The 25827-nt window shown below is 41.7% G+C and overlaps 1 protein-coding gene across 3 annotated transcripts in view; it reads right to left on the bottom strand.

Annotated features, from left to right (window-relative positions):
• chaf1a (chromatin assembly factor 1, subunit A (p150)) overlaps window positions 1–24242 on the bottom strand; it is a 64493-nt gene extending 40251 nt beyond the window's left edge. For all 3 annotated transcript variants that reach the window (XM_038777227.1, XM_038777228.1, XM_038777229.1), the window contains exons 1-4: window positions 24007–24242; window positions 18941–18994; window positions 14697–15511; window positions 2098–2145 (exon numbers count right to left, since the gene is read on the bottom strand). In XM_038777227.1, coding sequence (XP_038633155.1) covers window positions 2098–2145; window positions 14697–15511; window positions 18941–18994; window positions 24007–24067 — 978 coding nt within the window. In that variant the 5' untranslated portion in view covers window positions 24068–24242. The remainder of the gene's footprint in view (window positions 1–2097; window positions 2146–14696; window positions 15512–18940; window positions 18995–24006) is intronic.
• Between the last annotated feature and the right edge of the window lie 1585 nt (window positions 24243–25827).

Here is a 25827-nt window from a genome sequence, read left to right as displayed (position 1 = left end):
CTGTACATAACTCTGGTGCGGCCGCACCTGGAGTACTGCGTGCAGTTCTGGTCACCACATTATAGGAAGGATGTGGAAGCTTTGGAAAGGGTTCAGAGGAGATTTACTGGGATGTTGCCTGGTATGGAGGGAAGGTCTTACGAGGAAAGGCTCAGGGAATTGAGGTTGTTTTCGTTAGAGAGGAGAACGCTGAGAGGTGACTTAAAAGAGATATACAAGATAGTCAGAGGGTTAGATAGGGTGGACAGTGAGAGTCTTTTTCCTCGGATGGTGATGACCAACACGAGGGGACATAGCTTTAAATTGAGGGGTGATAGATATAGGACAGATGTCAGAGGCAGTTTCTTTACTCAGAGAGTAGTAGGGGTGTGGAACGCCCTGCCTGCAACAGTAGTAGACTCGCCAACTTTAAGGGCATTTAAGTGGTCACTGGATAGACATATGGATGAAAATGGAATAGTGTAGGTCAGATAGGCTTCAGATGGTTTCACAGGTCGGCGCAACATCGAGGGCCGAAGGGCCCGTACTGCGCTGTCGTGTTCTATGTTCTAGTGTAGAGTGGGGGGGGGGGGAAGAATAGGCGGTCTATCTGCGAGAGTGGTGCTGTTATTTGCACTATGTTTTTTGTAATTGCTATCTGCACACTAATGTATATTGTTACTGTTTATAATGCCAAAAAATCTCACGGCGCCGAGATCCCAGGTTCGATCCCGGCTCTGGGTCACTGTCTGTGTGGAGTTTATACATTCTCCCCGTGTTTGCATGGGTTTCGCCCCGCAACCCAAAGATGTGCAAGGTAGGTGGATTGAAAAAGCTAAATTGCCCCTTAATTGGAAAAAATTAATTGGGTACTCTATATTTATTTTTAAAAATTAAAAAAATGCCAAAAAGACCTCAATAAAATTGTCTGTTACAGCATGCAGTTTTTAATAAGGCTAAGTCAGCACTATTCAGGAGTGGAACCAGGTTTGGAGTGGTGTATCCGGTGAGACCGGGTGACGTTTTGGTCACAAGAACATTTTTTCAATACATCTCAGGCTTTTTATCAAGAGCAAGGACATGGACTTGGTTAAATGGATTAGATTGGGACTTTAATGGATTTGGTTGGGAGGGGTTGCAGTTTGTATCTGTTGTATGTTTGGGACTATCTGGCCCCCTGGGGGAGTTTTGAGTATTGTTGGGTTTTGGTTACTCATCCATAGTCGGCATGGGCTGGGAGCCGCTGTTTTTCTTGGGTGGGGGGGTTACCTTTAAATTTTAATTAGGTTCAGCGAGCCTACCTTATTTGTTTGGTGGAGGAAGGGTGGGCAGAGAGGAGGGAGTTGTTTATCTGGAAAGCTTTTTTACACAGTTGTGGGGAGGGGGTTCTTGTGAATAAGGGCTTGCAAGTGTCATGTGCTAGGGCGGAATTGGGTGCTGTCTTGGGTGGGTCCTGGCCCCGGGTGAGCCGGAGATGGTGACCTCCGTCTTTTATCTTTAGGAATTGGTCAGTGGGTCCAGAGTTGGGATTTTTTTCCTGTCTCTTCAAGGGAAGGGAAGGGGCTTGTAAACGGTATTTTGTTTGTATGGATTTGTTTATTTTGTGTTCTATAAATTGAAAACTTTAATAAAAATATATATATTTGTAAAATTCCAGGGCACCTCTGAGCATTGTGCCCAACTGTGCAAATTAGTCCAAGAAGCTGGATCAAGGTTGCAAATTTAAAAAAAAAAAAGAGTCCACTGCAGATTTGCTCGAGCTGCAGTCACCGAATAAGCAGAAGATACCTCAATACTGCCTAGTTGTGTACATCCAGAACACCCAATAATAACCAGACACACCGAGTTTTAACACAGCTTTACCAAATAAGCAGCTGGCTATATTACAAGATGCCCTCAGCACCAATCCACAGCTTATCAATTGTGCAAGCATCTTTTCGTCAGGAACCAAATGTACTTCAGTCTTGAAGGCTACCCAACTCAAGTATCACAATGCTGTCAAAGTAAACCTCAACTGATTTGTCAGTACAGGCAAAACCACATGCACATTTGATGTGGTTGGGGCTAAAAAAGAATTCATTAATTTTCCGGTAGTATGGCGTAAATCAATTGGAATACCTGTTGCTGGTGTAGTCTCTTGCCTTGCAACTTTGGCGTCTGTGTAATCTGCAAATACAAGGCTCTTTTTAGTACAGCATATAACACTTTCATACCAAATATCAAATAAAAAGCTAATTGGCACAAATCTAACTGTCAACCCGTCCAGTTCCTCACTGCATGTTTTCATAAAATGAAAAATATTGCATTTATATAGTGCCTTTCATCACCACTGGACATCTTTAAATGCTTCACAATCAACAAAGTAACTTTAAGGTGTAGTCTTGTAGCTGTCATGTAGAAAGTGATGCAGTCAATTGGCACATAAAACTCTTGCAAAAAACACTGATAATGACCAGGTAATGTTCTGAAGAGAAATTAATATTGATCAAGGGAAGAATATGGAGTGGGACTTGAACCTACATCCTTCGCATTTAGGCGAACGCTCTACCAACAAAACCGAATTTGCCACCTTAAATGAAAATTTAACTCCAATTTATGGGATTACAATAAATTATATAATTGTACCCTCGTTATTCCCTTTTTGAAATTTAACAAATCCCACTACTAATCTTAAAATCCCAAAACATTTACACATGCATAATGTATCCTAGGAATTTGTTTAAAAACTATGATTGTTGAAGCTGGACAAAGCATCATCAGTATTGGGTCACATCCAATTAAAGAGGATGCTTTAGTCAGCAATAGTTTAAGATTGTATATAAATTTGGATCAAACGCAAGATGGTTGATTGAGATCCATTTTATCCCTACAAACAGCATCAAAAAATACCAGGATGATGGAAAAACAGGAAAGTTCTTCTAATTTGGAGATTTGAAGGAATAGCAATGTGGAAAAGAAAATTACTGCTGACCACCAGTAGCTTTATTAAATATGGATCAGCTACAAAGGTGTCAGAGTCGCTCACAAAACAACTTCATATTATCCAGGAAAATAAAAATGCTGAGTTTTCATTCAACAGATTTGGAATAGAAGCAGTGGTAATCGTCACCCAATTTCTATGGGAGTGCTAGCATGAATTTACATTAAGATTTCGCCAAGCACACAAGCTTTTAAACCGAGAAACAGGTGTACAGAAAACACTTGATTCTCCCCCTTTTGCAAGAACTCTACTTTTGGTCACATTACTTCAATTGACGTTTTACTGGGAAATTCAATGCAGCACAGAACCTGAAGCAGCAGCATTGAAACAAGCAAAGATACAGCTGCAGCCAACTGCACAGTAGCACAGTGGTTACCACTATGGCTTCAAAGCGCCATGGTCCCAGGTTCCATTTCCGGCTTGGGTCACTGTCTGAGTGGAGTCTGCACGTTCGCCCAGTGTTTATGTGGGTTTCCTCCCGGTGCTCCGGATTCCTCCCACAAGTCCTGAAAGACCGCTATTAGGTAATTTGGACATTCTGAATTCTCCCTCTGTGTACCCGAACAGGTGCCAGAACATGGCGACTAGGGGCTTTTCACAGTAACTTCATTGCAGTGTTAATGTAAACCTACTTCTGACAATAAAGATTATTATATTATTATTCAAAATTCAATCAAACAAAAAGTCTGAAAATGCATAAGAAATGGATCTGAAAGATTGCACCGAAAGATTTCCAATTCAAGAATGGTTAGTTATTACAATGGGTCTCAAATGTAGCATTAACTCTATTTTAGCTTAACTTGCAACCTTCAACATTTTACTTTGTTATTGGTTGGCTCAATGGATATAGTATGTGTAAAATTGTCAATCTACTTCCAATCAAAACATCAATGAAGCATCTACACAACACCCATCAAAAGTTCTACATTTATAGTGCAGGAGGCGAAAGAGGCCGGTGTGCTGGCCTTTGCGTCCCCAGTAGCCCGGCGAAGGATCTTGCTACAATGGAAGGATGCGAGGCCCCCAAGCGTGGAGACCTGGATCAATGACATGGCAGGTTTCATTAAGCTAGAGAAGGTCAAATTTGCCCTGAGGGGGTCGGTACAAGGGTTCTTTAGGCGGTGGCAACCTTTTCTCGACTTTCTGGCTCAACGATAGGGTACAGGGACAGCAGCAGCAGCAACCCGGGGGGGGGGACAATGACTATGTTTGTTTATTTAATTTTAATATATTTTTAAGGGGGGATGTGATACATGCGTCGATACGGTCTGGGGGTGTCACAGTTATTATGGATTATTTTGTTGCATTTCATTGTTTGTCGTTATGTTTTATATTTTCTGTAAAAAATTCCAATAAAAATTAGATTTTTAAAAAAAAGTTCTACATTTATATTTGGCACAAGAGAAATTGTTTTTTTGCTTTTTAATGACCCAGATCAAGTAAAAATTATCAGATTTGCCAAGAGCAAATCGTCCACAAGATAATGAACGAAATGCTAAAATAGGGACCTTAAATTTTAATACTTTGGCGTCCGAGACGGTCTGGGTTTTTGGGAATGGAATACATACCAATAAACTCAGTTTCAAATATTGATTATTAGCTGAATATTATTTTGGCCTGGATTATATGCTTGAGAAGTCAGAAGCTTTTAATAGAGGCGATACAGATGCAACGATGCCCTTTTCAAATAATTTCAGCAATATTTACGTACCAGTAAAAAAAAAAAAATTAAAACCAAGGAGGAAACTTAAGCAATCCCTACAATATTAATCTGGATTTGGATTTATATTAAACCAAGCTGGATTCTGAGCAAACATATTAGCCCAGGGTCAGAGTTCTGGAATCCAAGTCTCATTAAATCTTATTTGCTCACATGGAAGAGACTGTGTCAACCAGTTTACGATGGATTAAAATCCAGATTTAAAATGACAAACCTCGCATTTCCCTACAAATCACCCAATTTCTTACATCTCTGAAGAATACACATAAATAATGGACACAAAACACAAGGAATCATGATTACGAACATATAGCCACACAACACAATCGTCCAGGATAAGATCATGTAAAATGATCACACTTGAATAATTTCAATAGAATTTGCATACTTCTGGGATCCAGACTCAACTCCAGCTATTGCAAGAACGACAAAACTAGTCATGACCTGATTAATAGGGTGTAAAACATCAAATAGAGTTTGTGCAGGTATTAAAAATACACTTGCTCCTTATATCAGTGTCTCAGTGATACTGCAATGCCCTTTTAAAGACTGATAACTTTTCTTTCTATAGTGTAATCATTGCCTACATAAACAGGGCACACAAATACAATTAAGTGCTGCATTGTTAAATGTTTCAAAACTTTGATGAAGAGTTCCAGAGAATCTCAACCCTCAATTTCTCATCTCTGCCTTAAACGAGTGACGCCTTATTTTTAAATGGTGACCCCCCTAGTTCTCTGACAAGAGGAAATCGTCTCTCCTGTCAATACCCCTCAGTTTTGATCAAGTCACCTCTTCTAAATACTAGTGGATTGCAACTCAACCTGTTCGGCCTTTCCTCCAAAGACAATCTCGCCCATTCCTGGTTCTAGTCTCGTTAACCTTCTCTGAACTGCTTCGCATGCATTAATTATTTTCTTAAAGAAGGAGACCATTACTGGACACAATACTCCAGATGTGGTCTCAAGTGCCTTGTACAATTAAAGAATAACCTCCCTACTTTTGTAATCAATTCCCCTCACAATAATTTTTTATTTTAAATGGAGACTATCCAATTCTTTTTTTTCAATTAAGGGACATTTTAGCCTGCACATCTTTGAGTTGTGGGGGTGAGACCCACAGACATGGGGAGAATGTGCAACCTCCACACAGTGACCCAAGATTGGGATCGCATCTGGGTCCTCGGTGCAGTGAGGCAGCAGTGCTAACCATTGCACCATCATGCCGCCCTCCCCTTACAATAAATGAGAACAAGTGTCAGCTTTCGTAATTACGTGTTGTACCTGTTAACAAGCCTTCGGTGACTCAGGTACTAGGACACCCAGATCCCTTTGCACCTCAGCTTTACAATGTCTCACCATTTAGAACGAAGAACAATAAAGCACAGGAACAGGCCCTTCTTCCCTCCAAGCACATACTGGTCATTGTACCACCCTTGGTCAAAACCCTCAGCACTTCCCAGTGCCGTATCCCTCTATACCCATCTTATGCATGGATAGGCACATGGATTACAGTAGAATGATGGGGTGTAGATTAATTTGTTAATCTCGGACAAAAGTTCGGCACATCATCGCAGGCCGAAGGGCCTGTTCTGTGCTGTATTTTCTATGTTCGATATCCATGTATTTGTCAAGATTACTTTTGAATGATCTGTTAATGATCTGCTTCCACAACCTCCCCTGGCAGCGCATTCCAGGCATTCACCACCCTCTGGGGTTAAAAAAAATCTGCCTCTCACATCTCCTCTGAACTCTGAAACCTTTGTTTCAAGAGTGCCTGCCAATCCACTGGATCCATGCCCCTCATAATCTTACAGACCTCTATCAGGTCACCCCTCAACCTCCATCATTCTAATGCAAACAGACAAAAGTCTATTCTGCCTCTCTGTGTAACTAACACCGTCCAGACCAGGCAACATCCTGGTAAACTTCCTCTGCACCCTCTCCAAAGCCTCCAGATCCTTCTGGTAGTGTGGCGACCAGAATTGTGCACAAGATTCCAAGTGCGGCCAGACCACAGTTCTATACAACTGTAGCATGACTTGCCAGTTTTTATACTCGATGCCTGTGCAATGAAGGCGAGTATTTAGAAATGGTTTTCTATTCTTGCTGCCAAAATGGGCAATTTCACATTTTCCCATGTTACACTTCATTTGCTAGATTTTTGCTCAGTCAACTTATTTCCCGTATGTCCTCTTCGCAATTTACTATCTTACTGTGTCATCAGCAAATTTGGCAACCATGCCTTCTCGCCCCTTCATCCAAGTCGTTTATATAAATTATAAAAAGGTAAAGCCCCAGCATGGATACCTGTGGCACTAATCATGCTGCCAACCAGAAAAAAAAATTTTTTGCAAACCGTTTCCTGTTAGTTAGACAATCTTCAATCCATACCAATGTCAGCCCCTAAACCACAAGATTTTATTTTCTGCAATAACCTTTGATGTGGCACTTCCGATTTCCATAAGGTATTTGATAAGTACAATACATCCACCGGTTCCCTTTTATCCACGGCAAACATTACTCCTTCAAAGAACTCCAATAAATCTGTTAAACATTATTTCCTCTTCACAAAAGGCTGACTCTGCCTGGTTTCGCCCCCATAATCCAAGGATATGCAGGGTAGGTGAATTGGCCACGCTAATTTGCCCCTTAATTGGGAAAAAATGAACTGGGTACTCTAACATTTTTAAAAATGTTTTAAAAGATGCAATTTCATGGCATGTGCACCTGTGATTTCTCAGTTTGCAGTAAGATTGTCCTCGCCAGCTGAATAGTACACAAATGCAATCAACGTCTTGTAACTGATTTCCTTTTCTCAAAGAGCGACCAATTAGAAGTGTACAGTTGACTTTGGCTCTCAAGGTCCGAGGGAGGATAATTGTGGATGAGGGCAGGAGCAGTCCTGGGTGTGATGCCACCCATGTAAACTGGACTGCTGGCATTTGCTGAAATTGATACATGAAGGAGTGACACTGGGCTGGTATCATGTACTTTGCTTTCAAGGGAGGGATTGCACTCTAAATTTGAAAACTTAGTAATTAATATGAAATGGTTCAGTGTAACAATGGGGCCATTGAACTGTGGATGCAGGTAGACTAGATAACTCTAATTTCATGCAGCCAGGAATCTTGACATTTTGGGGCTTGGCAGAAGCCAGTAGACTTTGCAAGCACACCTATGCAGCATGCTTTTTTCTCTCATGAATCTTCTTCTGTTGATGAAATGAAAATCACTTATTGTCACGAGTAGGCTTCAATGAAGTTACTCAGGCTATTGTAGAGCTGGCTGGCAAATGTGTTTCAGGGATAGATCAATAAAGACTCACTGGCAGACATTTTTAAAAGGATATTTCAGAAAGTACGCATGCATTCCAATGGGAGAGCTCATTGTCCGTGGTTAACTAAAATAAGCTAAGGACAATATTAAACTTAAAGCCAATATATTTGCAAAGACTGGTGGCAGGTCAGAAGATTGGAAAGAATGTAAGGAATGACAAAGAATATGAGAAAAAACAAGTAACAAAGTTTTTAAAATTAAATTTAGAGTACCAAATTAATTTTATCCAATTAAGGGGCAATTTAGCGTGGCCAATCCACCGAGCCTGCACATCTCTGGTGGGGGTGAAACCCACGCAAACACAGGGATAATGTGCAAACTCCACATGGACAGTGACCCAGAGGCGGGATCTAACCTGGGACCTCGGCGCCACGAGGCAGCAGTGCTAGCCATTGCGCTGCCATGCTGCCCACATCTTTTGAAACTAAACAGGTTTTAAAAAATTAAGTTGAGTGAGCCCACGATTTCCTGACATGCGACATACAAGGAGGATTATGCTCAGAGTACAATTACAAGAAACTACCTTCAGATGCACAATTTCCAGATGGGATAAATTTATTGGTAAGAAATAAAAACCCATCAACTTCCCATGTGATGTGGGATTGGGAAAAAGACAGAGATTGACTATTACCCTCACCCATGCTATGAAAATTGCACAAACAATATGGTCATACTACAGGCCAGCCATGCATACCTCTCACAACTGACTCAAGGAACACTGACAAACCAAGGAGCAGCCTAGCCAAAATTGGCACATGGCCTGGGGCTGAAACAGGAAATTCATGCAAGATTCACAAATCCAATCGTATGCTTCTGCATTAAATTTCTTAGTGTTGCACTATCTTAAATCAATATTTTGTGTTTAAAAAGGTATTTTTTTTAAAAACAAAGAATTGTGTAAAAGTAATTAACTTATCCCAAAGTGCCTGGTTGTTGAAATTGAGCAAGGTTTGTCATTTCACATTACAATAGATACAATTTAGAAGCTGGAGAAGAGCAGGAACCAGATTATAACAATTTAGCTGAAGAAAACAGAGTAGGCCCCAGTTAAGCAGCAACTTATGACAAGAACTGCTGAAAAGTTTGACAAAAATACATTATAGGTAATATTTGGCAAGCCAAATGTTTTGGGAATAGTCATTTTAAGATGTGATTTAACAATTCAGTATACGGATTGGAAGAAATATAATGAAAACAAAAAAGTTGAATTTAGCAATGGTTGAAATATTATGTCTAGGAATATTAGTGAGACTGTTTTCCCGAGTCCAGGCTAGTGCTTCAGCTCCACAATCATTTTCAATAAAATCTTCTTTTAATTTTTCCAATTAAAGGGCAATTTAGCAGTCAATCCACCTGCCCTGCACATAGAACATAGAAGAGTACAGCACAGAACAGGCCCTTCGGCCCTCGATGTTGTGCCGAGCAATGATCACCCTACTTAAACCCACGTAACCCGTATACCCGTAACCCAACAATCCCCCCATTAACCTTACACTACGGGCAATTTAACATGGCCAATCCACCTAACCCGCACATCTTTGGACTGTGGGAGGAAACCGGAGCACCCGGAGGAAACCCACGCACACACGGGGAGGACGTGCAGACTCCACACAGACAGTGACCCAGCCGGGAATCGAACCTGGGACCCTGGAGCTGTGAAGCATTGATGCTAACCACCATGCTACCGTGAGGCCCACATCTTTGGATTGTGGGGGTGAGACCCACACAAACACGGGGAGAATGTGAAAACTCCACACAGACAGTGACCCGGAATCAAACCCGGGTCCACAGCACGTGAGGCCACCATGCCCTTTTCAAGAAAATCTTAAATGGATTAAGAAAGCGGTAAAGTAAGTCTGAAAAGTGGACTAATTTTCAATTAATACTCTATTCGTCAAGATTTCAGTTTCTGGCATTTCTTGTCTCACTTTTCTTTAGTTATATCAGTGCCCTTCATCTTGTTTCACTGAGCCTTTTTCTAAGTCTTAAAATTTCAGCATCATTTCTTTTATGCATTCACAATAAATTCAACATTGCCGATATTGCCCCTTAGAATGGCTACAATTTGATAAGGGGCCATTTTCTAACCAAATAGTGCCTTCTCAACGAAAGAGTCATCCAGTTAATTTTGTGGAAAATATGTAGACTGATCATTTTTAAAATGGGGAGACACTGAAGATTTGAAGAATGGAATTTCAGATTATCAAGCGCATTCAGCTAGAAACAAAGGCCAGACTCCCGTCGGCAGGACATTCTGCTCCACTGAAGTCAACCCCCAGCGGCAGCGCGAGCAAGCCACGCAAATTGCTTGACAATGGCTCGCCACCTCCGCCGCAGGAAACCCTATGGTGGGGGGCTGAAAATTTCCAGTTAAAGAACCAGTAACATTGCTCATTTACACAGTAGTCAAAAATAAATGGTGAAAGCCAGAAACAAGGTATGCGTAGTGCACAGCAAATTAATTAACATCTGGACAAAGATAAGTCTGTTACACCAGTCCTTCCAGCAGAACAAGGCTAATTATGACACTGATTGCTGTTACTCTTTATTCAGGTCCGACAGTTTGGTTCATTTGAGCAAGTGTGCAAGGATGAGAATAAAACCAAAAACATGGCTAGGAATGTCACCAGCCACATGTAACATCATTACAAAATCTGGCTGTATAGTTTTGCTATCCAACAGATCAGCTGCTTTTTACCTCATATAGCTGTGGTGTGGGAGTGGGTTGAAAGATTGACTCAAGGAAACAAGGTTCACACAAGTGCATACTGTACCCCTACTCTCTTTCTCCTCCTTGGCCTTTCCTATGGAAGTGGAAGAGAAAGCTCATTGCCACAAAAATTTTACTTTCTTAACTTGCATTTCTTTCCTGTTTGCCAATTCTTTTTTTCTTTTAAATTTCAAGTCCCCAATTCATTTTTTTCCCAATTAAGGGGCAATTTAGAATGGCCAATCTATCTACCCTGCACATCTTTTGGGTTGTGGGGGCGAAACCCACGCAAACACGGGGATAATGTGCAAACTCCACATGGACAGTGACCCAGAGCCGGGATCGAACCTGGGACCTCGGCGCCATGAGGCTGCAGTGCTAACCCACTGCGCCACTGTGCTGCCCCTTCTGTTTGCCAATTCAGCACAATTCATGATTTTCCAAAAGATATTAAATTACAGCCCAAGTCTTGGATCGTCCTCTTCAGCATTTTCAGAATTAGACACAAGAGGAAAAGCCGGGTAACACTAAACATTGCCTGTTGCTGGCCATCTGCAAATGTAGGAGCAACTACTAAAGAAACAAACGCTGACCGATACTTTCTTACACTGCACTGCAATTAAAACCTGTCCGTTACAAAGACATTAAGGGGTTTTAGAAAAACATGTAGGCAAGTCATAAAACTGTTTTAACAAAGAAAGGGAGGGAATTGAAATCAGTGATAATTTCATATTTTAAAGTATCAAATGCTATATGGAATTTCTTTAAAGAACATTTGATGACTGCATACAGGTTTTCTGATACATGTCGGAGTTAAAGACAGCAGTGGCTCCCAACAATAAAATAAGTAAATGGTCTTTGGGAGTCCAATTAATAAGAATCCTAACCATTTTACAAAACTATGCTTTGACATGAATAATTCTTCAGAACATCCCAATGCCAACTCTTCATAGCTGATGTTTTTGGATTAAGATGCAAGCACAAATGAAACGTCATAATTTTCTAATATTCAGGGAGCTTAAGCAAACTGCTACAGATATGAAGTAATGTGAAATCAGTTTCACAGAGGTCGAAACGCAAAGCTGAACACATTATAGAAATATTGTAGCCCGGAATGGATACAATGAAGATTCACTAAAGAAAATGCAACAATTGAAAAGAAATGCTTGACAAATCTAAGCTTTTTCACAGGGTCATTGGGGACCCGGGGGTGTGTGTGTGTGTGCGCGTGTGCGTGCGTGCGCGCACGGAAGAGAAAAGGAGAGAGAAAGAAGATCATGTGTAACTGATACTGTTTCCACTAGTTGTTCAAGGTTGGTAAAGACCATTCAATGAATGAAGTTACGAACATCTCTCTCTGGCCCACACACAGATGGTTCAACCATCAGCAATCTCAAGTGACAATTAACTGAAACTATGTCATTGAAAAAGGGAACCAGTATTTGTAAAACAACAATTGAACATGGTTATAAAAATCAAGGATATAGTAGAAGTCAAGCAAAGCTAGCAATTGAAAACAAAACTCTTTCTGCCTTTGAGAAATGTTAAAAACAGTGTCTCTAGATTGAGCGGATAAAAGCCACCTTCCTGGAGAAGTTTGAGCACGTGCATTAAAGACATTGTTAGATCGTGCTCAGAGTCCCATAGCAAGCACTTTTACTGTATGTTTCCAAGGCGCTTGCAGCGCTGAGAGAAACACCCCATCTCTATCCAACACCCATCTGCCAAATTGCCCAGGCCTGGCAGTGCCAGGCTGGCACCACCAGGGTGCTAGGTTGGTACTAGCAGTGTCAGGGTGCCACCCCAGAAGGCAAGGACCCGAGGATATCCAATCCCCTGCGAGACCCCCTCAAGTGCCGTCCGTCTGGTCCCCATTTGTGAATACCGGAATTGAATGGCGAGCGTCCAAGGTCTCCAAGGCGACGGGGATAGATCCCAACAGGTATTAGAATGAGACTAGCGGTCTTGCTCTAATATGCAAATATTCCAAAACATGATCCCACCCACAATGAGCGGGTTTCACATTACAACATCTCGCGAGATCATGTTAGATCTGTTATTTACCAGCTACATTGCGCGGCTGCTTTTGGGGCGCAGAGTAGCTGGTAGATCGTGACCATTCTAAGTAATAGAAATTGAGAGACTCTTTTAAAATAAAAATGTTTATGGCACGAGTGGGTCTTTGGAGTGACCCTACCTTTGTGGGTTAACCTAGGTTCCTGTTTCAGAAACAGTCCGACCTGCTGCTCATTGAAAGTGTGTTTCTTTCCCCTCACTGACATGAGAAGGAATAACCACTGTGCCCACTATAAGCCAGGCAGCTGGTCTAAATTTCATGAGCACAATCCTATCTAGGGAAACAAGGCAAGCATAAGTATTATAGGGAGGCGAGGTTCAGCGATTCACATTACATTAATAAAGTATGGTGCCGATTTCATAATCGAAATAATTCAGGAGAATTGAAAATTTTATGCGGTTTACAAAGAAATATTTAAACATAGTTGGTAGCAAACATTGACAAATCAAATGGCAATCTCACCCATCAAAACGAGAGGGCAACCAAAAGTGGAACAAATGTGAATTTAAAATTGGAGCAGGAAAACAAAAGTAAATTAATAGGTGCTACTACTGCACCACCCCGTTTACAAAATTGCTCTCGTCACACCTTTAAGTGGGATTTCATCTTTGTTAAATAGTTCAAAATATATATTATATACACACACACACAAATGCCTCAATAAAATAGTTTTCAAAAAACTTTTCCAGACATGCATAATTGTATACTGGCCAAGAGCCCATGGGATCTAGGGTAATTTGGCTCCAAAATTGACTTAATGTCAGAATGCAGCAGATGATGATCGACGGCTGTTTTAGTGACTGGCAGCCTGTGCCCAGTTGTGTTCCCCATTGATTGGTGCTGCATCCCTTGTTTGTAGTGTACATTAATGACCTGGTTGTGAATTGAGGAGATAGGATCAATAAGTTCACGTGACAAAAATTGGTGGTGTGCTAAGTATGGAGGAAAGCCGATGACAGGACGATAAGAGGGAAAGACCAGTGGCAAATGGAATTTAGCGTTGGAAAAAAAGTGCGGTGATGCCTTTTAGGAGGACTAACGGCATGGGAATATACAGCGAATGGTAGGATCCTAGGAAGTACAGTGGACCTTGGTGTACACGTTCATAGATCCATGAAGATAGCACAATAGTTAGATAAGGTGGTTAAAAAGGCATACGAGATACCTGCCTTTAATGGCAGAGGCATAGAATACAAGAACAGGAGGGTTATAATGGAGCTATATAAAACATTACAAGTAGTGTGCGCAGTTCTGATCGCCACACTAAAGGAAGTGATTGCAGCAGAGAGGGTGCAAAGGAGATTCACCAGGATGTTGCCTGGGTTGGAGCATTTCAGTTATCAAAGAGACACTGATTGGGCTAGGGTTGTTTTCCTTGGAGCGGAAAAGGCAGTGAGGGGGGCCTAATCGAGGTATATAAAGGAGGGGCATGGATAAGAAGGAGCTTTTACCGTTAGCCGAGGGTGGAGGAGATGTGAGTAAGAACCGAAAGACGTGCTTGTTAAGTGAATTGGACATTCTGAATTCTCCTTCCGTGTACTCCACCAGGCAATGAGGGGCTTTTCACAGTAATTTCATTGCAGTGTTAATGTAAGCCTGGTGACAATAAAAAGATTAGTATTTAAATGAGCACTTCAAATGCCGTAGCATAAGGCCACGGGCTAAGTGCTGGAAAATGGGATTTGATAAATCTGATGGCCAGCATGGACACGATGGGCCGTAGGTCCTCTTCCCGTGCTGTAAAAACTATTACTCTACTCCTAGATATTTCACAATTCAAGCAGATGTGGTGTAATTGAAATTCTCCTTAATGTATGAGTGACACTAGCTTTTATTTCTTTTCCCCCACCCCCAAATGTCAAAATGTTCAAGAAAATTAATTTCATATCAACCTTGCTTCCAGGTGTTGAAAGTGCAGATCTGGGACTTCTTTCATCCGCTGGAGACCTTGCTTCTGATGAGCTATCAGTAGCTGAAACAGAACTTGATAAGGAACTGGCAGGTGACTCGCTGCTTTCATTTGTATGTGGCCCAGTTTCTTCCACTTGCACCATGCCCTTTTCTAGACTACGAGTCCAGCATGACTTGTCAGCCATTATATCTTTTAACACCACTACTGGCACTCTGCCTTTAAACACACTGTTCGCAATAGGGCTATCACTTGCAATTTCTTGTCCTTCAATTGCTTTACTTTCCCTGCTACTCTGCCCAGGTGAACTTTTAGAATTTACCTCTTGACTTACACTAAGCTTCAGGCTATCCAACCAGTTACATTTTCTTTCAGAACCAGCTTTTGTGTTCTTACTCAGATCTTTAGCAGAAGCCAGCATTTTTAAACCTGTGGTGCCTATGCTGTGCAAGACTTCATTGCTGGAATCGCATGTCAAGTCAATCGTGGAATGGAGTTCACTACTGTGCATCTTAACCGTAGGATTATTCTTCTGAATAGAACGCAAGAAATCATCAAGAGGTCCTTTCCCATTAACAAGTTTAGAGGGAGCCAGATCTCCAGCTACTGCTTCAGAATTTCCAGTTTGGTCATCCAAGTTTATTTCGCAGTCATTTTCAACATCTTCGACAGATGCAATCAGTTTGACTGCAGCTAGTTGTGCTGGTGCACTGGTAGAAATTTTTGTCCGCTTAGCATCAGTAGTCTCTTCATTTTCTGACTTTGGTACAGGGTTGAGCCGTTTGAAAGGCAATCGTGCTACAATATAAGCATAAACAAAGTTCCTCCATTAAGTTGATATCAAAATGAGAAGCAATTTCAACATATTAGAAAATAAATCAACATTGGTTCTTTCAATTTCCTCCTCTGCCTCCAGTGCAGGGATTAACCACTCATGCTTAAGTGTGGACTTCATAACCAGCAGCAGCATGCCAGAAATTCTAAAACGTATCATTAGTTACCCTGAACAGTATCGTTGCAGACTGCCAGCCGCAAGGCCATAACACGGCAGTTAATTTGCTTTTAGATGACGGGAGGTAATAATGGTTTTGACATCGGGAAAACAACATGCCTTTTTAATGCAATCTTTAAATGTAGTTAACCAGGCAAATAGGTCAGCATTTCCAAAAATACAGCAATCCCTCGTTATACAATAGTCGCCATGCAATTTGCACCCTGGGGTTGGCTGCTACTACCCAAATTGGCTCAGCGTAGATCAAAGATGGATAAATGCCATATTGAATGGATACACCCCAAAGAAAGCCAAAAATTTGAATAGATGAACAAACAAAATAGTGTAGTTTAAAACAAAAGATATGCAGTGATCAGAAATGTAGTGCCAAGAACTCACTTCCTGGGGCCATTCATCTTGCATGATGAAGAGTTTGAAGTAGTTTGCACTTACTGTAGATTGCAGCATACATGCCAACTTTAAAGCCTCAAAATCTTTTTTAAAAGTGGGCGTCAATTATACATAGTTTAAAATGTAAACTGGTGTTAGGTGGTCACCATTTGAAATGTGAAAAAAGTCCTAATTCAAATTAAGTCAAAGCAAGATGTTTTACTGAAATGAATTAATACTGTAAGGATACCTTTAATCCACAACAACTTGCTCTATCCATCCATTTGAATTTGATATTTCATGTTTTTGAACAATCTGATGGCAGTTAATGTGTGAACAGCATCCCATAATTTGATGGCAAAACATTAAGAGGGGCAGCACGGATTTCTATTTTCTGTGAAGGCTTTTTCTTCATCAGTCTTCCACCTGTTGCAAAAATGGTCCTCGAATGACTAACTGAAGGTACACATCGAAAGATTGAACTACAGGCGCCAGACCCACTAGTATGAACAGCAATGTGGTTGCTATTTCTTTGCAGGTGAATCTGGATGTCATTGATCAATTAGGTTATGAACATGTCCCACATGAACTGCATTATGCAATCCACATGTTACCACTGATCCACAAGTTCACTTCCTCCTTTCTATATAGTCAATCTCATGGACTTGTGTAAAGTTTTCCACAAGGAACTTGTTCAGCGTGGTTATATGTTTGAAAGTAATCATAGGCTTCAATTTTATGCAGTCGGCCATGCAGATTGGTGCCCCAGTAAATCTAATTTTCTCATGTCCTGCGGTTTTCACCAGAACTGTTTGAATCTTTCCATTCCATAGCTTGGGTGCTGAGCATTTTGAAATTTATGGGCATTTATCCAAGTTTCCAATGGGACATAATGGGAACTGGTGTTTTTGCTTTCTGAAAATTGGTAATTTTGGCATGGAGGTCTTTTGGTAGTCTGAGTGATCTTGATCTTCTTCCACAACACTAGACATTTTTGTTCCATAAAGGGCTACACAAACTAGTTGCTCCTCTGAAATCTTTGCTGGACTCTGTTTAATTTGGTCCACTTAAGTGCTTATACACTCATTGCATATCTGGTGATGATGTTAGCATTCTACAGACTTAAGGACACATCCCAATCCATGCTTCAAGATCAGGCCAATGGCTGGCCCCTGCTCTCATGGCAGATTTGTTCTTGGGCATCTTTGGGATGGATGGCCGTTTCTTCCATTCTCATGTTAGTTTATCCACCATTACTGAATTCCCGCACTGCAGCACAGTTATTTGACAAGTTAGCAAATGTTACAACAACGTTTAGCTTGAAACCAGTTTTGCACATCATTCTTCTTGCCAGAGGACCTATTTCTGTTTGTCAGTCACGATGTGCGTCTCTACTCTGTGGAGTAAAGTCTTAAACTCCCACACATCATCTTGGCCTGTAACACCAGCTTGGTCCCACACGATGACTTCCAAGATGAGCAAAATATGTATTTTGGAGGAGAAAATTTCAGGGTGACTCCAAAATAAGTTTAGCATTCCTTAGCAGAAAAGCCGCATCAACTTATACGCAGTGCATCAGTCTAAAAATTTATTTTGACACAAAAAATGGAATTGTCCTTTTTCTTGGGTCGACTTACATGCTGCAATCTACAGTAATTTTACCAATGACACAAAAGTCTGAAGATTTACTGCCTCTTAATGGAAGTAGAAGATACTAAATCTATTTGCTTTTCAGAATTTAATTTATTCAGACATCAAAACTGTTCTTTACATGCACTGCAGTTACATCCCAAATTCTTCCAGTCAATATTACAAAATGCAATTGAATTATTCTTAAGACATGGGAGAGAAAAATCCCCAACAATTTTTCGATGTGCATGCAGAAACAGCAAGTTCATATTTCTCAGCAGCAACAAAATCCTTCATGGGTAACCCTTTGTTGCTTGGTCCCAGACAGATTCATGCTGACCTGCAGCTCCACTGCTTCAACAGCAGTATTTCACCCAAAGTCACCATTCTTCAGAAGTGAGCTTCGAGTAGGTTAGGAGACCACTGGAGCATCACAGCAGAGTACGATACTGTATTCAGTTAAGTGTCCACACGAGCACTTTTTGCTATGCTGGATCGTCAATAGACAAAGCATGAGGGTGGTCAACTCTGTCCTAATTATCAAACGATTTTAGGGCGGCAAGGTGGCTAACACTGCTGCTTCACGGCATCGAGGGCCCGGGTTCGATCCCTGTCCCGGGCCACCATCCACGTGAAGTTCCCCCCACGTCTGGTGGGTCTCACCCCCACAAACCAAAGATGTGCAGGGTAGGTGGACCGGCAACACTAACATTGCCCCTTAATTAGAAATATTAAAAGTTTAAACAGTCAAGATTTAAAAGTATTAAATCATAAAAATTAGCTGAAGGCACATTCAGCTATGCTGGGGTCCATTTAGTACTCGTGCTATCTTTACTATGTCCTCCTGCAGAGGTAACTTGTTTTCCATAAAAAGCAATGCTCCTTAACATCAGCATGGTGTCTCTGCATATAAAAAATTACAACTAGTGCAAGGACACAGGAGATTTTCACAGTAATGAGGCTTAGGGGTGGGGATGGAGAAATAAAGCCACAAGCTAGACTTCCAAACAAAGCACCACTTTGGCAAAGGATTTCATTTCAGAAAATCATTCAAGTGTGCAACTAGATGAAAGAATAGGGGTAAAGTTCAATCGTGGGAGACATTTCTGGTCTAGGATGAAATGTAGCTCAAGTTTTAGAAGCCTGAAAGGACCATGTTGTGACCCATTATATCACAATAAAGAAATGCAACATATTGATACCCAAGAGCTAGTTACCTTGGACCAGTCTCTTTGCTGGAGTGACTGCTTTCAACTTGCACTCCTCCATTACTGCAAAGAAAATAAAAAAAGTTATTCACAGAAAGAAACTGGGGGGGAAAAAAAAGTAGAAAACCAAACAATTTTTGAAAAATAAATAATGTCACTCTAATGTCTTCCAACATATGTCCGAAATGATTATTCACTTCATTATGTCTAATTCTATTAAAAGCAAAAACTGTAATACCACAACATTAAATTGCTAAATAAATAGTACTAGGCCATAAGTTCAAAGACAAACACTAAATATGTATATATTTTTTAAAAGGTGCACAAATTATTTTTATTCAATTTTATTTGTCCCACACATCAGGCAAAAGACAAAACCAGTGTTGTCGCCCGAACTTGAGCTGCTAATTCAGTCATTTTTTTTGCCTTATTGGCAACCAATTGTTATCCTAGCTGCAAAGTTTGCCTAAACTCTTTAAATGATGATGCATTCAAGAAAATTAGATTGCAAGTTACAAGGATACAATCAACCATACTTATTGGATGTGTTAAACAACTGGATTAATCAAGAACATAATATGGGCATTTGGTGCAAAAGAAACTGCATCGGATCTTTTGCATTGAATAACTTTGAACGAAGAGCAGAATGGATAAAGCTCAGAAAGCAAAGATTTCACTGGATAAATGTTGAAAATTGATTAAGATCCTAGAGATAAATATTCTTCATAATACCTTGCAGAGGAATGCTGCACCACTGTCCAGACTAGGTCACTGCACATCCGACATTTATAAGAAATTAGTACAGCAAGGCTCCTGTTTGGAGTGCTTCCTCCAACATATACTGGAAAGTTCAGATGTGGTTATCAAGTAAACAAAACACACCCCGAGTGTTGTGCCCTTCATAGTTGAGTAACTGCTGGCACTCTCAACGTTGGAAGATGAATCGGCAGCAATTGGAAGGATGCTCGGAACTATCAAACAGTAAACCAGCATGGGCACAGTGGTTAGCACTGGTGCCTCACTGCACTGAAGTCCAAGGTTCGATCCCCGCTCTGGGTCACTGTCCATGTGGAGTTTTGCACATTCGCCCAGTGTTTGCGTGGTTTTCACCCCCACAACCCAAAGGATATGCAGAGTAGGTGGATTGGCCATGCTAAATTGTCCCTTAATTGGAAGAAATTAATTGGGTATAAATTTATTTTATAAAAACTGCATAACAGGTATGAGTAGTGTATGAAATGGTCATTTTCTTGATCAATGGCGGAGTCATTTCACTTCCCACAGTATAGACTCCAGGTGTGCAGCCTACTTACACATTTGTCAAGATAGCTCTGAAGGCCATAAGAATTAGGAGATGACCATACAGCACTGAGTCTCCCCACCATTCAAAATAGAGTCTATCATTGCCCTCAGCTTCCCATTTCTCTCCTCGTCCCTCAAGTCCCTGCAAAGCCAAAAGTCTCAGTCTTAACTTAATTCAGTTAACGCAAAATCCATAACCATCTGGAGCAGGGAATTCCAAAGATTCACAATCCTTTGAGTGAAGAAAGATCTCATCTCAAGTTATAAATGATCAGTTCCTTGCTTCAAGGGACTTGCCCTTCGGTTCTAGATTCCTCAGCCAGAGGAAACAATCTCATTATCTACCTCTACCAATCAGGTCCTGCATAAACACTCGAGGAAGATAAGCAGTAGGACCCCTATCCAGCACTTTCAAGGCCAAATGTGGGATTTTAGCTGCATTGTTTATTTGGTCAAAATCAAATTACAGAATAGAATATTTGAACTCAACTCTGTCTGGGGTGCTGGTGAAGGAATTTTTACGAAACCCCACACATCAGGGCAGCAGGGTAGCATGGTGGTTAGCATAAATGCTTCACCGCTCCAGGGTCCCAGGTTCGATTCCCGGCCGGGTCACTGTCTGTGTGGAGTCTGCACGTCCTCCCCGTGTGCGTGGGTTTCCTCCGGGGTGCTCCGGTTTCCTCCCACAGTCCAAAGATGTGCAGGTTAGGTGGATTGGCCATGCTAAATTGCCCGTAGTGTGCTAATTAAAGTAAGGTTAAGGGGGGGGGGGGGGGGGGGGGGGGGGGGGGGGGGGGGGGGGTTGTTGGGTTACGGGTATAGGGTGGATACGTGGGTTTGAGTAGGGTGACCATAGCTCGGCACAACATTGAGGGCCGAAGGGCCTGTTCTGTGCTGTACTGTTCTATGTTCTATCTCTATTCCATCCAAATATGTATTGCAATGACATCCCCTCAACTGTGATACAAACACTGAAAGATTATGGCCAATGTACATAATATAAAAATACTATTAACTGGAGAATCAAACCTAGGATTTCAGTTTTAACAATGGCTTTTGTAAATTCTCAATTGAGTGTAAATCATGAATCTTTTCAGCCTAGTGACTTTAAAAAACACCCTGCTGTGTACAATGCTAAGTATAGCACAAGCACAAAAGCCCCTTGAATCTTTGTGAAGCATAGTCTGAGGCATTGCATCACAGAATGTTGCTTGGGCATGTCCACTCAACTTATGACAAAAATGAATTCAACAATATAAAACAGTACAAAAATAAATTGATCTACTTCAGAGACTACCTCCAAGGCATGCAGTTATATTGCAAGAATTGTTGAACTTCTGGCAACCCAGAAAATAGTTTACAAGTTTTTAAAGAGTTCCGACTGAAAACACATCTCCAATTGATCTGTGGTTCATTATGACAGGTCACTCAGTTCTTTGCGAACCCCCGGCATACAATGAAAGGGAGGTTGAACATCAAAATTGCACTGTCCAGGTTATTGGGCAAGCAGCAACATGGTTATGAGAAAAGGGGTGGAGGGCAGAAATATCCTTAAACAGCCATCCCCAAAAACTGGTCCTCATCTATAAATTACTTCATCCTGGATGAACAATGGCACAGTATGCCCTGCACTAATACACCAGTGCTGCCACCAAATTCAAAAGGAAGAAGTGCATCCCATTGAGAAGTTTTAAATCTCAGCTGACGAGTAAAAGAAAGCTACAATTAATGGCAGCTTGGGGGTGAAGCTTCAATAGTTCCCAAGTGGTGCCAGTAAAAATAAATTTCAAAGATTAACATAGCTATTGATAGAAGGAAATGTATCCCTTCAAGTACCCCCAGACAAATCTACAATAATATCCGTAATCAGTTTCAGACAGCAGCAAAATGACAATTCTATCAATCCAGCTGAAAACACTTTCTCCACATCCATAATCTAACATATTAACATTCAATTGGTACACCCCATCCATTACTTTATTAACCTCGAGTAGATATTAAAATTCCGTGACAATTAACTGCACATGCAACAGCCTTGCAAAAGATGTTGCAGTCCAGAATAATTAATGGCACCACAAAATGGTTTATTTCTACAATTTCTGGAGTCCCCATCTTAAATAACATTGCTGTGAGGAAAGCATTAAGCAATTCTCTCTAAAGATTTTTGAGATGGCATTTGGGGTGCACACAATCTTCCACCAGCAAATTTGAGACACCTACCTGGGTTGGCATGCGATAACAAAACAAAATACTTAGTACTATTCCACAATTATCCACCGAAACACAGCAGTTTAAAACCATTCAAGACAGCTGTCATTTAGGAAGTACCGTTTTGTTTTTGTAGCTACATTCACTGTTTCCTCCCTGCCAAATCATACATCACAGCCCCCAACTCTAATTCTACCACAAGTCTTGAAAGCAAGTCACCAAAGTCGAATGAAAAAGTAGACAAAATACAAACTTCAAAATAACCAGCGATGGCCAGTTTTAAAGGTGATGACTGATTTCATAAAACACAGTTCTGCGATTGTGGGGATCACTAGGATCTAGAACATATAGTGCAGAAAGAGTCCATTCGACCCTTCGAGTCTGCATTGACCCACTGAAACCCTCACTTCCACCCTATCCCCATCTAATCTTTTTTGGACACTAAGGCATGGCCAATCCACCTAACCTGCACGTCTTTGGACTGTGGGAGGAAACCGGAGCACCCGGAGGAAACCCACACAGACATGGGGAGAACGTGCAGAGTCCGCAGTGTCCCAGCGGGGAATCGAACCTGGGACCCTGGCGCTGTGAAGTCACAGTGTTAGCCACTTGTGCTACCATGCTGCCCTAAATAAATATATCTGCAATATAATTAGTTACCAACTTATGATTAAGCTAAGGAATGGATAACACAAATATTAAGCAATGTGATTTCAACGAACAAGCATTCACAAAAGGTTGAAAACCTCCCAATGAATTGCTCCACTTTTTTGATAGCAGTACATTAGCATGCACTCACGTATTACTATGGGTTTACTCTACAAGGTGGTTCAGTTTTGGCAATCAATTTACGCAGTTCAAGTCTATTCCTTGTAAAAATGTGAAATTACTCTTTAAATAGACTAAATTCCCACCTATGTTAACTGAGGCAGAAAATTATTTGAAGCACTCATTTCACTTAAATTGAAACACTGAACAAGGGATGGATGGGAAAGAAACAAAAAGTACACAATTTGGGGGGTTGGGGGGAAAGCCAGGAGACACATTGGAAAAAAAAGCGGATCACAGAAGACAAAAAAAAGAAATGACCCCAAAGAAAAGTCAACCATAAAATGAAGTCGCAAAACAAAAGTGATCAAAAACTTCAGAACCCCATCTGAAACAACAGAGTAGGATTCACACCGATGAGGTTTCCTATAAACTAAGTCAAAAAAGGTAGATCTTTATATTTGAAGCATAAACATCTCTTGGCGATTGATCTGCCCGAGATGGCTCCTCTGCCTCTCCCGCCTTTCAGCAGCTGAGTTGAAGGGGGTCAGGGGGGCCGACATAGACAGCAAACTTCCTGTCAGCGTCTGAAAATGTGGGGTTTAATCGAAAAAGAAAAAACCACAGAGTTTGTTCCCGCAGTTTGGCCTCCGTCTTAGGAGCCGGCGCTCCCTCCCCTCAATCTCTCGGTCTGACAGCGTGGACCCGCTGCCTTGTCAGTGCCGACTGCCCCGCACTCTTGAGCCGGGGCCTTGTGGCCGGCTCCGAGCCTTCTTCCCCCCCACCACTCCACTCACCTCTGTTCCCTCTCAGCGCGGCCACCGCCTGCTGCTGCCCTGGGCTCGGGGTCTGCAGCATCTTTCACTCCCTCCCTCCCGCAGCCCAGTCAGGTCAGAAGGGCCCCCAGTTGCCGCCGGCTTGGAGTGTGGAGGTGGGCAGGCTGTAGACGGGCCGCAAGGCGCTGCTCTCTTCGCCCCCTGCCCCCAAACCAGCAGCCACCTCTTCCTGGGCTGCCGGCCGCCGCTCCCGCTCCTTCCCCTCCCCCACGGCCGCCCGCCGCTCGTATTTGGCGGGAACCCACGCGAGCCGGCACCACCTCCTCCCTCATTGGCTGCCTCGTATCACGTGGCCTACCGCTTCAAAATAACAGCCGCTCGTCCCCTCTCCTTTTTAAAAATCTCAGTCGTTTTGAAGAATCGCCGCTCACTAACGACTTGACCCGAAGCCGAAAAGATTCAAATAAGATTCGGAAAGAAAAATCTATTCAACGGTTCAACCCCCTTCCCCGCCAGCCTTCCACTGATTGGTCACTGGGGCGAGGTCCGATTGACCAATCGGTTGGTGAATGGAAATGATTGACAGGTTTTATTGGGCATCTTTAGGGCTGACAACCAAAAGTTAATACAGTAGTCCCAGAGCAAGTTGAATGCTGGGGACTTGCTACAGGCAGAGCTTTAAAGCTGACATGTAGATAATTTTTTATTAAAAATCTGTGACATCTTGAGAAATATTGTCCTCTTTCAAAGAAAAATGGCTTGAGGGAGAGCCCAAAATCAAAAAAGTTGCAGATTGAAACATTGTTCAAAGCAGAAAAAAACCCCACAGAACTTATCCACAACTATGATTTCAATGATTGATAATCCTGTATTCTATTATTTGGAATAGAAATAAAGAGAGAAAATGCTAGAAACACTGAGGTCAGGCAGCATATGTGGAGAGTTAATGAGCTGGATTCTCTAGGCCCCCAGCTATGTGTTTATCAACGGCCCACGTTTGCTGGCAGTGGGATTCTCTACTCCCGCCGCTTGTCAATGGGATTTCCCATTGAAGCCAACCCCGCAACCAAGAAACCGGAGGGTGGGGTGAGACGCCGGCCGGAAAACAGAATCCCAATAGCTGGACAATTCCAGCCCATGTTTCAAGTTGATGACCTTTCCATCAGCACTCATCCAGTTTGGTTTTCAATCATCACATGTCTTTCTGTTCTACCACCATCACTGCTAAACAGTTGGAAAGTTATAAAATCCCTTTACTTGGGGGAAAACAAAGGTTGCATAAACTGCCCATTTTCAGTTGACACCCTTAATATTAAACTGTGGCCCTATTTCACAATTCAATTGCTCAAGAGAAGCACTAGCAGAGTGGTATTGTCTCTGGACTAGTAATTCTGAATGGTGCTCTGGAGACCTGGGTTCAAATCCTACCATGGCAGATGGTGAAATTTGAATTCAATAAAAATTTGGGATTAAGAGTCTAAAGGTGACCATGGAATGATTGTTGTAAAAAAACATCGCTAATGTCCTTTAGGGAAGGAAATCTGCCATCCTTACCTGGTCTGGTCCAGACCCTCAGGAATGGACAATAAATGCTGGCCCAGCCAGCGACGCCTCCGTCCAATGAATAAAGACAATTTTTTTGTGCCAAACAGAAGAACATTCCTGGATTTCATATCACTGAAATTCTTAATACCTTGCAGAAAGTCTCAAAAATATCTGTGCTAACTTGACCGCAAATGCTCGTCGAAATGCTCTATCTTTAATACAGAAAAATAATAGTTTAAAATGCAGTATGAACTCAAAAACGGGTGCAGCTTGTTAAACATTGATATAACAGCAAAA

The sequence above is a fragment of the Scyliorhinus canicula genome, chromosome 18, assembly GCF_902713615.1.
Source record: "Scyliorhinus canicula chromosome 18, sScyCan1.1, whole genome shotgun sequence".
NCBI lineage: Eukaryota > Metazoa > Chordata > Chondrichthyes > Carcharhiniformes > Scyliorhinidae > Scyliorhinus > Scyliorhinus canicula.
Note: the sequence above shows the minus strand (reverse complement) of the source record. Positions and strands in the feature narration are given on the sequence as shown.